We start from the raw sequence: 14,775 nt of genomic DNA, 5'->3' as shown, positions 1-14,775 counted from the left end.
CTGAATTTTTGCCTTTCTTTATTCCCTCGTTCCCCTCTTTGTGAAAGCGCTCAAGGAGCACAGCCACCTTCTCCCCACACTTCATTTAGGGGAGTTTTGCTCCTTCTGCTCTGTTCTTTCTGTTTCCAGGTGGAATAGTGACTGGTTTGGGTCTTCAGTACTGAAAACCCAGCTTTTTTCATGGGACTTCCTCCACTTCCTTCTGTCAACCCCCAGAGTCACTTCTGTCCTTTCTAGACCTTTTGCACTGCTCGTGCATCTTTCTCTAAACTTTACAGTTTTTCTAAGGATATTTTTATAGAACTTAAATTAGAACTTGTGGATTTTACCTTGGGAGTTTTGAGTATTTTCAAGGGTCACTTTTTCATAGAGCTTTCTTAGTCAAGGAGTTCACACATGTATATGTGAGCTCATGCAAATATTTTGTGTTTTAATTAACTCAACAGAAGTTGAAGAATCTCAGCAGCTGGAAAATTCAGAAGGAACAGAAGCTGCAGGCCCATTTGCAGACCAAGAGCAGCAGCTAACTCGAAGTAGCAGCACTTCAGATATTGCAGATCAGATTCCATCTGACTTTTTACAAGGTAATTTTACTAAAATACAGCAATATTCTCTTTCTGAAGCACGTGCTTGAGATTTGTTCAGCATCGTTAACGGTGCTCTGGTTTCCAGCTTTGGTTTCCAGCTCTCCTCTAAAATGGTTTTTATCTCCTTTTCTTAGTCAATACATAGTTGGTAAGTTGTTGAAAGAACTGTTTTAAAGAAGTTAGAGATCGTGAATGCAGGATGTGACCTTGTGTAAAGCAGGGAGGCCAGGAATGAAACCTGGAATGTGTGCATTTTATATGTAACTCTTCAGCTTTTTTTCACTTGATTTGCATTTAAATTTCGTGTATTCAAGCTGCAGGTGGAGTTCAGTTCCTCTCCTGTAAGTATGTTTTCCTCTCTTGTATGTTATGATTCTGAAGGGTTTTTCAAAGCATCTTTTATCCCATATGAGTGTTGTATTGCCTCCCTTAACTATAAATATGAGACAAGTAAATGTCACTGAAATTTACATATGACTTGCTGTATGTTTTGGTCCCACAAATGTTTATAGTACTTGTTTCCTTTCTAAAATTTCTAGGTAAAAAGGCTGGAAATTCAACTTCAGACTCCAAATCAGTTCAGGAAAATAAGGGATATGCAAAGGAGCATGAAGTGGAGCAAGTAAGGCAAACCTGAATGTCATTACTGATAAGATTCTAGGAGTGTTTTCTTTCTAATCAGATGCCTTTAAGCATTTAGAAACTCTAGGAAGTGAAATTGTGAAAAGTGTTTAATCCCATTTCTAGCATGGAATCTGGAACTGAGCTGTAGTTGGTTATTGTCCTGCTGGGTGTGATCAGTTTGTCTCTTGGTCTCATCAGCTGCTTCTGCAGGTGCAGGTTTATTTTAGTCTTATACAAGACTTTTGTCCTTCTTTGAAATATTAAACAAGAAGTTCCTAACTTTTAAAAGATAAATAATTCATGGCTATTACAGAGCTACAGTGCACTGGAATAAATGTTTGATGGTTTAAAGTACTGATGAAAATGCTTCTCTTCAGCACAGTTCCTATCACCAGCCGTGCGTGGCAGATGTTAGTGTGAGCTGACATTAGCATGGGCAAACTTCATACATTTTTAATGGCAACTTTTGAGTGAACAGTTGAAACAATAAATGACTCAGCCTGATCATCTTTGTGAAATATGAAGGCTGAAAGATTTTTTTATACCTTAACAAATTATTTCAGATGTGTTTGAAAAACATAGGTAAAAACTCTTGCTTGTTGGTGTGAAAACTGAGGTTATGAAAGGGAGGATAAAGACTGAAATGGAAAACTTGGTGTTTTCCTAAAGACGTTAACAAACACTTGGGTAGTCTGAATATTCATGAGAATGTCTTGACTGGGTTGTAGTTAATTTCTAATGACTCTGTGTGTGTGTGTGAAATTTGCTAGAATGTGGTGTAGTTCTCAAAGCTGTATAAGCTGAGATGATTTTTTTTTTCTCTACAGGTGCTAATGTGGAGGAGCAGTAGTACAGCTGAGCTGGATCTGAAAGCAGACTTGCAGCAATCACCCGGATATTACAGAGAAAGAGAAAAAAGTGAGTTCCAAGAAAGTGTTTTTCTGAAGTGCAGCAATTGAAATCAGTGTTGTAATTCTGTCTTGTTGCAGACAGCTGAGACCCTTTTCTCGGGTGCTCTGCTGCTGCAGCAGCCTTTAGGTGCAAGTGTGAGCCCAGGGCTGTGCTGTTTGTGGCTGCAGGTGAGAGCGTGAGCAGTGACACATCCCTGGGCTGCACAGCTGACGTGGACATCGCGCTCGTGGCCTGGCAGGCAGCTGAGGACGACCCCGAGGCTGGAGCAGCCACGGGAATGTGTGCAGATCCCGCAGCGCCACGCTGGCTCCAGCTCAGCCCCTCCCAGGAGCCCGCCAACCTCACAGGTACTGCGGGCCCCAAACTGAGTATGAGCTCACACTTGTATCCCAAAGAGGAACTTGGACTCCTCACTTGGCTTAGATGGGCATGTGGCACCAGGTGCCCTTCATCATGCTCATTCAAAATAGTTTTGCACACCCAGAGTTGAAGGAGTTTGGATCATCGATTTATTTGCCAATAAATGATGATCCAGAAAGCCACCACCCAGCTGAAAATAACTGGGTTTCTTACAGTGCCACAGCTGTCCAGCTTGGCTGTGGTAGCTGGTCACTTATGGGCCTGCCCCAGTGTTCAAGTAAAATACACTAATTTATATTTCAAGTTAATAGGCTTTATTTCATAGCAGAATGGTCTAAGGAAATGCCTTACTATATTTTTTGGCTGATAGGAAATAACTGGTTCATTCTTTGCCATTTGTGAAGGTACCTTTCATCTAGTGATGTGAGTCAGATGTTAGGTCAGGAACGTAATGCAGTAACACAGGAATATCTTACAAGCTAGTTTCCTAACAGATACACAGTTTGGAGGATAATTTTTCATACCCACTTTTCCTTTGAAATATCTCTCTGCTTTAGTGAACCAGCACACCCAGTCCAACAGCTCAGACTGCTGTTGTAAAAAAAGATAATACTGCCCATGGTAAGGATGATCATGTATGATAAATCCATTGTTTATAGCTGTGATGCAAGAATTGTTCCTTTGGGGGTACGAAGAGAGAGAATCACATATAGTAACTTGGAAGGTAATGTGGAGTGAAAGGAGAGGTGGGGTAACAGGTGTGTCATTGTCCAGCAAAGCCTAAGAGCCCTTGACTGCATTCCTGCTTCACACCCAAGTCACAACTTTGCTTTGCTGTGGAAACCCAATGGTGTAAGCAGAACAACACTGACACCACCACTGAGCAGTAGAGGTGCCATTTCCCTGAGGACGGATCTGTAGAAGATCATTTTAATGTGCTTAGTAAATAAATCTGGTTCAGCACTTTGGGACTTTGTTATGCTACAACATAAAAAGTGGGAAAAAATCCTTAAGTTGTTTTTTAAATATATTCAAACATAAAAGCATCTAAAATGCCTTTTGTTTTCACTAACCTTCCTTCAGTCCTCAGAGGACATGAGTTATTTCATTCTGCTTGTGTAGAGGTTTGCTGCAACTTCCCTCCCAACCTTTGCTGCTGCAGGTACACATGGAACATGGGTGTGCTCCTCCCTGAGGACAGGAGAGCAGCTACCAGCTCTTGTCATTAAAATGTGCCCTTCATTGTGGGATTGGGTTCTTTACTGTTTAAGAATATAAATTCCATTATCCTGACAGTCTCCTCCAAACCCTGCTCTCTGTGCACTCTGGTCTCTCAGGAGCTGCTCTGTGTGAATGGTGATGCCTGAGCACATTCCTCAAGCCTCTTCAGCAGTGTGTTTGTATTCCTTTGTCCAGTTGAATTGTCAGGTCTTGCTACACTGCATGATCTTAAAGAAAGGGCTTCTATAAATGTAGAAATATTACCTGCAAAAACCAGTTCTTGATTGAATACATCCCTTAGGTACATGAATGTTGCGTTTAAGTGCATTTGCCTCCCTGCTGAAAACCCCACTGGGGTGGGGACAGTGTGGTGTGGCAGTGCTGTGCTCTGTGGCACTGTCACCTGGGAGCTGCTTTGCCTACATTTGCTGCTGTGTTTTTCTTTGACTCACAAGCAGCTTGAGCAATGAAAGAGAGATTTGGGGGAGAGAATTCTTTTGACATGGAAGATGGTAAGGAATAATGACCAGATTTTGTTAACCAGATTCGTACTTACACTGCATTTCTAACGTACACTTTAAACTTACAGACAGTAGTGAGTTCCTGGCTGATGACTGCAGTATAATTGCTGGTGGAAGCCTTATTGGTTGGCATCCTGATTCTGCTGCTGTGTTATGGAGGAGGATCCTGGGAGTTCTTGGAGATGTGAACAATATACAGTCACCTAAAATCCATGCAAAAGTTTTTGGGTACCTTTATGAGCTGTGGTATAAACTTGCAAAGGTATGTGGTACTTACAGCTAATAATAACATTTCTTTTGTTGTAGAAATGATTATTAAATGTGATAAGCACGGCATGGGAGGGTTCTGTCGTAAAGGAAGCTTTATCTTCTTTGGTCTCCAGTAGCTAGCTACAGCAGAGAATCTTGTCCAATGACATGAGAATTTAAATGGCATGTATTTAATTAAATTTAAATGAAATTAAAACATAAATAAAGAGCCTTAAAAAAGTAAGCTATTGGTTTTTTTAACACTCTTCCTTTAAAACCATTAGATCCGGGACAACCTCGCTATCAGCGTGGACAATCAGTCAACTCCCTCTCCTCCTGTCCTCATCCCTCCTCTCAGGATATTTGCATCATGGCTGTTCAAGGTTAGTTCTGAAATTATCACACTTGAATATTTTCTTCTATATCAGAGCTCAATTGGTGTGTATTTCGTTGTCGTATTTTTAACTTTTACAATCACTGCTGGCTAAGATGGCAACTGCCCTCCAAAGGCTCTTTGGACCTGCATATAAGTTACATGTGCTTTATGGGAGAGCTGCTGGAGATGCAGCTTTAAAATAGGTAGTGGAGAAAGCAAGGAATAATGCATGGTTTTGCTGTTGCAGGCAGCCATGCTGCCAAGCGAGTACAAGGAGGGGAAGCTGCAGGCGTTCCGGCTGCTCTGTGCCATGATGAGCCGGCGCCAGGACCTGCTGCCCAACTCTGACTTCCTGGTGCACTTCTACTTCGTGATGCGCCTGGGCCTGACAAGTGAGGACCAGGTAGGAGCTTTGCTTCATGTGTCACTGCTCCCTGCATACCCCCCTGAATGCCCTGTGCCACAGCAGCCACGAGATGCTGCCAAAATATTCTGCTACTGTGGATAAAAGTTGTTTCAGTCTCTGTCCTGGGGTGGACTGAGGTGTTCTGTGTGAGGTGAGGAAAAGACTTAGTGGAGCTCTCAGATGATTATCTTCCCACAGAAACAGCTCAATGCTTATAGGAACTATTAGAAATACTGTTTAGACAAAGTAAAGACAATCTAAGAACAATTCCAGGCTTTGAGAGCTGTAGGAATGAGAGCAATGGCTGGAGCTCTCTTGGGAGCACAGGGTACCCCTTGGGAAATTCTGGGAGTTGTGCTAGTGCCTTTAGGAAACTGGACAGGTTTGGTTACTTCTGAGATGGAAAAGGGAAAGACGGAATTGTTACCAGACTCTTGCCCCTCTGTTCCTCTCCTACAAAGCTAGAGCATCTGAAAAATATTCTTTTTAAATAGATAAGAATAGAAAGGCAAGGGTTTTCTCCTGGAAAAACCTGGAAGTCCTGCTGCAGCTGCACATCGCTCCAGGGTTTTCTGGGTATTTTGCAGCCCCACACTGCACATCTCTCCGTGGTTTCCCTGGATATTTTGTCGACTGCTGATGCTCTTTGTTCTTCCTCCCCACTCTGGTGGCTACATTTGCCTCTTGGTGGCACACTTGACCACAGGTTTGCTGGCGTGTGAGTGTCCTTCCTGTTGTGCTTTCCTTAGCTGTGGAATGGGTGAGGTGTTAACTGGCAGTGCCTTGGAGCAATGTGTTGATAAGAAGCAGGATCCTTATACGTGCTCCTCTGTTTCCAGGATGATTGGCTCCAAGGTACTTGCTGGGTGCTCAGGTAGTGGGAGCCTTTTTATCAGAGAGGTTGTGGAATCACAGGGGCACAGGATCACTGGAACAGGGATCCTAGCATGGTTTCCAGGATTTGGGTTAGTGCAAACCAAAATAAACTTGGGGGCAGACTTTTTAGCACAGATTGGGTTTGTTTGCTAAGCAGAGGCATAAATTTCTCACTTTTAAGGAATATTCACAGAAGGAGGTGTAGGAGGTGTCTCATGGAGGAATTTTCCTTCCGTATCGATCACTAGTAGAACTTTTAGCATTTGTGTGGGAAAGCTGCAGAAAGACAGCCCAGCTCCAGGAAATCACCTTGGCTACTAGAAGAGCTTTTTAGGTGGTTATGTAATTAAAAGTATTACAGTCAGAAACCTCTTTGACCTGAATGATTTTCAAAATTTTGGTTTGCATGAGAAATATTTTTTGAACTGTATTTTTTTTTCACTCCTCACATAAGGATGTGAAAACAGGAAATTGCTGCTGTATTCTGTAGCTTTTGGTGTTGATAGAAAAACAAAATAATCCAATTTTGAATATGTTATAAATGAGTGCAATCTAATTCCCAGCAAGTGCAGCCCAGCTTTGCAGCCTGATCTTGAAGGGTGCATAAAAGAGCAGTGTGAGGGTGTGTTTTATAGGAGGCTCCCATGGCACTCTGAGCCCAAGATGTAGCAATTAGCTCAGCAGAGGAGACAGTGGGGTAATGAGCTGCAGCTAATTTGTCCATGTGGAGGTGTCTAACAACAAACATCCCTGGAGAAGTGTACAATTCTCTGAAAGGATTGCATCACCTTTCCAGGTGGGAGAAGCCATGGCACCAACGGCCACATGGAGTGAGCTGCAGTCTGGGAGGGGGCCTGGGGTCAGGGGCCAAGTGACCATCTGTGGGGGATGCCTCCCTCCTGCACTGCTCCAGCCAGTGGCATTGCTCTGCTGCTGGAGTAAGCCTGGATTTTTTTTCCTAGTTTTTTTATGAATGAAGTTCATTGAGGCTCACAGCGTCCCCTCACTGGCCTCCAGCATGAAGGAGAGAGAATTGGAATGTTCACTACCATGAACTATTGGGGATTAGTTTACTTGTGGTTAGATGATTGGAAATCAGGATATGTTCCTGGGGTGTGGTTTGCAGGGATGTTATGGGATAGCCTGCTGCAGTTTGGGTAGGCATGGCTGCCTTCTGCTGCCAGGTGAGCCTGATGGTTGGAAAACTCCTATTCCAGCAATTGCAACTGGATGTGTCTTTTGAGTTGGACAATAAATAAAGCATTCTCAATGAATCCAAAATCTAATACTGCAATGGACAAATTTTACAAATACCTGAACCAGGAAAAGAAACATATTTTATTTAGTGCTGCTGGCTGCTTACTGTAGCAGTACCTTTTTCTTCATTCACCTGAAAAAGTCCCTAAGCATCTCCTTGCTCCACAGCTTCCTCCTTTTTGCTGAAAAACAAAAGTGCCAAAACACAATCCCAAAAAGCTACAAACACTTCTCAGAAAAGCATCTGTTGAGGTAATTTTGATTATTCAGCTCTGGTCCTTCTGGTACTAAAATAATCCTTGGAGGTTGCTGGTGGTTTTCTCCTATGAATTCTGTGGATTTTTGTGATGCTGTTTCTTACTTCTGTCTAAATTTCCACCTGTAGTTTGAGAGGAGAAGGCAGTGCAGGTGAGGTGCTTATCTTGTAGGAACGCTGTAAAAAGAGGCAGATTTTCAATCCTTTTTCAAATTTCAACCCTCAGTGTCATTTTTTAGCCAGTCTCATCCCATTAGCAGGGTGAGCATCTGTTGCTGTGTCTGGTGTCACCTGTCACCAATGCTGAGGTGTTACTTGCCCAGTGTGACCAAGGGTTCAGTTCTATTCCTGACTTTGAGTGAGTTTAACAAATAAATTTAATAAAAGTGTGGTCATACTTACTTGCCAGAGAGCCTCTGGAATAGGATACTTACATTTTTAGAGAGCATAATCAAAGGTAGAGACTTCAGAGGTTCTCTGTGGAAAGGACAATGGACAGTCAAGGAAGGAGACTCTGCTGGTGGCTTTTTCAGTTCAGTGATATGAAGAGCAGAACAAACTTTAAATATGGAATAAGAGGAAAATAGCCCCAGTCCAGCTGAGCTGGCAGATGTCCTGGGTGATTAAGTGTCAGCACATGCAGCAGGCCTGCCCATGGAGCACAGCCTGGCTGCAGCCAGGGCACTTAACAGCTTTGTTTTAGCTCAATTCCTTTTAGCAGTGAAAGGATGCCGTGGATGAGAGGCTCTGTCAACAGACGTGGTGAGGTACCAGTGTACGTTGTCCATAAGCCTCTTTATTTGTTCAAAATGCACTGTAGGTGATTATGGAAAGGGAGCTGCAGCAGCTCAGCAATAAGCTTCTGTAGAAACACTGACTGGAGCTCTCTGTGTGGGAAATGGCTAATTTGTAATAGGAAGAATTTCTCAGTAGAGCTGCTACCAGAGCAGTCATTAATTACCTGTTTGTTTTAACATTGGTCTGACATTAAGAAAAAAACCTCTGTTTGTGGATTTTTGTATCTTTCTGACCAGTTGTTACTCAGCAGCCAGGAGCAGTGTACTGCAGTAGTAGCCTTGTAAAGGTACAATAAATGAGTAGCTTTGCTTTTGTCCCCTGTGGAATGGGTACTTCTTGCCTGGATTTCTGCCTGATGGTGCTGCACACGAGGACCCTTGGTTGTACAGAAACCATAATGCCGTTTAGATTCTTTCCCAGACTGCCATTTAAAAGGAAATCGCCTTAATGTAGTCTATTAAGGCTTAGATTTCCCTATTTTAGTTTCTCAAGACTTCTTTCCAATGGCTACCATGATTTTCTCCCTCTTTTAATTCACCCCTTATCTCATTTTCTGTAGAAAATTTGCCTGTGTGCTCCCATTATGTGCTTTGAGTGCTTTGAAAAAGTGTTAACAGACAGTGTGTTTCCAGTAGGGACAAACAAAAGTCCAAATGCCAGGGTCTCACAGGAACTCTCACATCCCCCTCTGCTCACCCAGAGCAGGGTAAGTGGGAAGTGCTGGAGAAAATAGCTGGAAGATTGACTGGAAGCAAGGGGGAGCCAGGTCATGCCAATTGTAGGAGCTGTGCATTCTGAAATTATCTTGGTCGTTTTGTTCTTTTCTATTTATTTTGCTTTAATTCATTTACCCTTCCTAAGTTGCTTCCATCCCACAAATGGGATGTTTTGTGGTTGGTGTTCTGTCTGTCAGAGAGTTTGGAGTGGTCCTGCCACAGGCATTTGGGAGAGATGTGTGTGGTGACACAAAGCCATCTCCACATTCCAGGCAGTAGCGTGGTACCCATACCTTTGTCCCTGTATCCGCTGGGTGCTCAGGGATTGCTCTGCTTGCATACAGGAACCAAAATATTTATTCCAGTCCTTAATCCCAATGCTCTCCCTGGTTGTAAAAGTATCAAACATGGTCTAAACCAGGAAAAATTTGAAAACTCCGTCTATTGCGTTCCAGCCTCGAGGGACTTGGGCAAATATAGCTGTTTTGGAGTCAGGTTTTAACTGGCACCTTGAAATGGAGTTTTCTGATATGCTAATCCTTGATCTCTGGAGGTTGTAATTCTTATTGGAAAAAATTTTCCAATTTTTATTGGAACCTAATTTTTGACAAGTTGACTGTTAACTAAAATGTAATGGTAGATAGGAAAACTTGGAATAAGTAAATGGAAGTGTTTGTTCCTTTAAAGTAAAAAAAAAGGAAAAGGGAAGATTTACCACTTAAATCTTCTGTAAATTAATAATCTTTCCCGTGCTGTAAATCTCAGCTGCTAGTGAGGTGTCTGTTGGTGAGGAACAGAGTGAACTTTCAGTGAAAAATCCATGTTGTTCCTGTTGAGGGACAATTGGAAACGTGAGGAAGGCAGCTGGCAGGCTATTTGGTTACACCTGTAATCTGCAAAAGCTTGAACAAAAATTAGGTGAAGAATATTTTTGCAATTGACCTTTCAGTAAACTTGCATAAATTTATTTTGCTTACTCAGTGGATGTTTAGGACCTTATAATTTGAATTACTAGATTAACCTATGCTGAAATATGATGCCATTTATAGGGTTAATGCATTTGAGAGGGACATGAATGTGATTGCCCCCTCCTCTCCCCTCTTCCCCAGCTTTAACACCACAGAGCATCATTTTGAATTGAAATAGTCCATAATGGTCCTTTTTTCACTTTTCTTTAACAACATGAACACTAAATTATAGCTGTGCAATTATGTAAACAATGGAAATGCTTCCAGAATGAATACTTCCTTTTAAATTTTCATTTTGTGTAATTGCTGAAAGGTTTGGAGCCATAATAAACTAAAATTATTTTACACATTTATCGTTCTAAAGGTCAATTATGAAAGAAGTAAAGCAACAACACTGTGCAGAATGAGTAAACCAATTTCCATGGCCATCACCATATGTTTTTCTTATGGCTTGTGTTTTCCAGTTGCTGTGTACATAGCATTCAATTAAAGTGATTCATTGACTAGGCTGGGAGCTGCTGCCCAGAGTTTACGTTTGCAGGGAAGGGAAGGAAGCAGCCCAGCTCTGTTTGAATTACCTGATTTTGCAGTATCGCTGATAGCACAGATGTTCTCACTCCCTCGCCTTTTCACAAGCCTCTCTCTGCTGATAAGCTCCCAAAGCTACTGGATTGTTGCCCCAAATCCTGTTTTGTTGTGAGCTGGGTGCTTTGCTGATTGGGAAAGGGAACAAAACCTGGCAGATTACCTGTGGATACTGTCCTGGGCTGGTTCTGGCCCTTCTCGAGCAGAAGAGCAATGCCACAGGCAGGGTACAGCCTGCGTGGCCTGAGCTGAAGTGAAGTCACCCAAAGTACACAGGGGAATGCCTGAGATGAGCCTGGCTGCATGGGTGTGTGTCTGGGCCCTCGGGAGATGGTTCCTCTGTGTGTGTGTGTCACTGCGGTAAGCAGCCCATGCTGGAAATTCAAAGGGAAGTTGAGGACTGCTTCAATAGCTTTTCAAAGTAAATTTTGAAAGGTTTCTCGCTATGGAAAATTATTTATTTTCAGTAGCACTACATCTCGTAACAGACAAGTGGATCCCTGCAGTCCCACTCTTGCAGCCTTTTGGAACATGTGTGCTGTCACAGCATTCATATATTACAGTAACAGTTTTGTGGTTCTTCTTTACCCACATATTGGAAGTGTCTAGTGCAGGGACCAGGGCCAGGGCGGCTGGAGTCATGGCACTGGTGTGTGACAGATGGGAGCAATGGGGTGAGGACAGGAATAAATGCAGTTGTTTGGAGCAGGTCCCCGTGCTTCCGCTGCTGCCACCTCCCCGGCCAGGTTAGCCCAGGCTCTTTTATTGTGGCACATGTCAACAGCAGCCTGCTCCCATCTGCTGCCCTGATTAGGGGCCAGCCTAGCTGTACCTAGCCCTGCTGTACAGGTGTGGTGTGCCCAGACCAGCACAGAGCATTAATTAGCCCTTAATTATAACAAGGTGGGTCCTTTGTTCTGCTCCGACTGAGAGTTTACCACCCGCTTTATGAGCTGCTGCATCCATCTGCTGTGGTTCTCAATGTTTGCATTGACCCATATTGACTTTAAATGTATCAAAGGAAGTGATTAAAACAAGTTTAAACATTAACTCGAGTGGCATTTTAGCTTATTCAGGAAAGTGAAAGCATTGTCTGCTACTATGTTAAAAATGAATACTGTTTATTTAAATATATAACAGTTATTTCATAGGATGCTGTTGTTGAAAACAGTGGACCACTAAGTAGGGGCTGTGCAGGTGTTTGGCAGAGCTTTGAGAAAATAGTGCTGGTGTTAAAGCATCTCTTCATGTAGAGAAAATTGGGTTTGTCACCTTCAGCTTCCGGTGTAGAAGTTGAGCACAGTGACATATTCTGTGGCTCTAAGTTCAGGCTGTCTTTGACGCATCATGAAACCAGTAAGGATGGACATGGGAAAGGGTTTCCCTTTGCAACTTTTCAAAATTTTATTGAGTGGAAAATAATTTTCTACTCAGTATAGAAATAGCATGACCTAACTCTTCAGCGAATAGAGTATTGCAGGTAAGGATTACATAGATTTTATGCCTAATTTTAAACCTGCCAAAAGCTTGCAAGGAAGAAATCTTAACTCAAATATAGACTTGAAACATGGAAAGATTAAAGATGAGATGCTTGTCTCAAATGTACTCTGTATCACAGGGAGATGACGAGCAAAGCTGGGGCTGCTGATTCCTTCAGGGCACAGGCAGCAGGCCTTGGGGGCAGCTTGTGTTCTTGTGGTGTGGAATTCTGAGAGATTTTAGTAACTCTTGCTCCTTTGGAGTTTTACAGTGCTTCATCTTAAATCCTTTAAACTTTGCTTTGAATCCAAATACTTATTTAACAGACTGGTTCTGCTTAGGCACAAAGAGACGTGGCTGTGTGGTGTGGGTTTTTAATAGGAATTTAAGGGTACAACTGTTACCAAAATACCAAGTGCACTTTGTTACTCCACACCTCTGGGCTAGAAGGTGGTGATTACATGGAGGTCAGTTTGCTCATGGAGCTCTGGGAATTTGCACCTCGATCAGTGTGGGACTAGTGAACCTCAAAGTTAAATCTTCTCGAACTCTCCCTTTTGCTTTTGGCCTTTCTGGCTTTTCTCACAGGTACCGTCTCTTGCAGGACATCTTGAACACTGTCATAAAGCACTGCCCACCATGGTTCTTCTTCTTGGGCCTGCCTGGCTTCACCATGCTGATTGGAGACTTCCTCGGGGCAGCCACGCGGGTGCTGAGCGCAGACACGCCGGAGGTGAGCGGGGCTGGCTCATCAGAGCCACGCCAATGGGGCTCTTGGGGCAGATACTACAGCAGCTGATGTGTGAAATCATGGAATAAGGCAACACACTGGTATTGGGGAGGTGTTTCATCAAAAGGCCAAGGTGTGAGGATGCCGTGCCCCAGCTGACACTGCCACACACCTGCATCCACAGAGCCCCATGAGCTCCACTGCAGTGAGCAAACACTGAGAGTGGGGAGCTCTTTGGGTGATGCAGCATCTCTAGCATCTCTGGCTAAATGTCAGCACTGATAGAAATGTGACTCTAAATTATTAAATTATTGAAGGATAAGTAAAATAGCAAATCAATGATGGGTTGCCAAAATAAAGGTAAAGGTCTGGCAATCCTGGGAAAAACAGGAAAGCTCTGTTGCATGTGAAACACCAGCTCAGGGGAGACTTTTCTGTCTGTTTTGGCTCAGGGCTTTTTCTGATGCTCTTGACATTTGTGTGGCTGAGCAGGTGGCCCTGCACAGGGCCACAGCCCTCTCCTGTTTCAGCAGAGCTGGAATGGTGAGCCCAGTCATGCTTCTTCCATTGGCCCTCAAAGAGCTTGATCAGCCTCACTGTTGATGTAAAGCTTAAAGCGCTAATAAGAAATGGATACTCAATTTCCTGTGGAAAAAACAAAGTAAAACACCCCTTTCTATTTCTCCTGCATGCATAAAATGGGATGTGCATTGCATTTTTCAACATTACACAGTAGTTAACATGTTTATTGCTTATGCCATGGTGCTTATCATGGTTTTATTGAAGTAGGGATCTCTCTGCACATTGGTATTACCTGTGCAGTGAATGTGAGTGCATTGTACGCTCACTCTCTGTGCCAAGGGATCACCTCATAGCAGTGCTGGATTAGTGCTTCAGCCCCTCGCTCAGCTGTTCTTTAGGGAGTTCTGTGCTTTCTGTTGACATCAAATGGCTGATTGTCAGACTGGGTAATGAGGGGAAGTATTAAAGTTGTAGAATGTGCTCAGGAGTGGGGCCAGGTGCCAGTGGAGGAGCAGCTCAGCCTCACCAAGAGAACAGAGCAGCACAACAGGAAAAACACAGGCAGGAAGGTGTGTGTAAAGTACTGCTTAAATCCAGCTCTGCTGGAATGTGTTCCCTGCGACGCCTGGCTGCTTCATTGTCAATCCAGCAGTCTGAGTATGGCAATGCACACTGGCCTCAGAGCTGAAGGTTATCTCCACCTATGAAGGTTTTTTAGTGACTATTTCTGCTTACTTGGCCTTCCCCAGGCTCCCCGTTGTGAAGCTCACACCATCCTTGGTGCTCTTGTGTGCTTTCCAAATACCTACCAAGGAATCCCACAGTTGGGACCCATTTCAGAAGCCAGTGAGAGTATCACAGGAACTGCAGATGTGAAGGTAAAGCCACATTTATTGTAAATCCTTAGGTACCTAACCTGGTTTCGCTATGCAGTGACTTCATTCCTGCCCACATGGTTGCCCTCACACAAGTCTCTGTTGCTTTTGATAAACTTGAAGCACCATGGTGATCCACTGCTGAAAATTAGGGGTAGCTGGGGAGGAATGTCTGAATTCGTCATGTGGCCTGAGCAGGCAGAACCAAAGAGGATACAGAGATCCCTTCATACGCTTGGCTCTTGTCCTTGCTTTCTTCATCAGGCCTCAGAGAGTCACTGGAGGTGTCTTAAGACGGTCTTAATTTTAGAAAGGTCTTTTCTGTACTGAAAAATACACTAAATTTTTCATAACGTGGTTTGGTTAGAACCTAAACACTACAGTTTGTATGAAGTGACCACCACTTACTGTTTGTAAATACCCCTTGACACCGTAAATGAATTGATTTCCTCTTGCT

The 14,775-nt window shown here is 43.3% G+C and overlaps 1 protein-coding gene across 6 annotated transcripts in view; it reads left to right on the top strand.

Annotated features, from left to right (window-relative positions):
* The window catches only part of RALGAPA2 (Ral GTPase activating protein catalytic subunit alpha 2), a 94,651-nt gene that overhangs the window by 25,605 nt on the left and 54,271 nt on the right, over positions 1-14,775 (top strand). For all 6 annotated transcript variants that reach the window (XM_085054076.1, XM_085054077.1, XM_085054075.1 and 3 more), the window contains 9 exons: positions 447-584; positions 1,127-1,209; positions 2,039-2,129; positions 2,291-2,470; positions 4,294-4,487; positions 4,759-4,857; positions 5,098-5,253; positions 12,796-12,924; positions 14,193-14,321. In XM_085054076.1, the coding sequence (XP_084910202.1) occupies positions 447-584; positions 1,127-1,209; positions 2,039-2,129; positions 2,291-2,470; positions 4,294-4,487; positions 4,759-4,857; positions 5,098-5,253; positions 12,796-12,924; positions 14,193-14,321 (1,199 nt within the window). The remainder of the gene's footprint in view (positions 1-446; positions 585-1,126; positions 1,210-2,038; positions 2,130-2,290; positions 2,471-4,293; positions 4,488-4,758; positions 4,858-5,097; positions 5,254-12,795; positions 12,925-14,192; positions 14,322-14,775) is intronic.

This window comes from Lichenostomus cassidix, chromosome 3 (assembly GCF_008360975.1).
Source record: "Lichenostomus cassidix isolate B80296 chromosome 3, HeHo_3.0, whole genome shotgun sequence".
In the NCBI taxonomy this organism is placed as follows: Eukaryota; Metazoa; Chordata; class Aves; order Passeriformes; family Meliphagidae; genus Lichenostomus; species Lichenostomus cassidix.
This window is presented reverse-complemented; position numbering and strand designations above follow the sequence as displayed.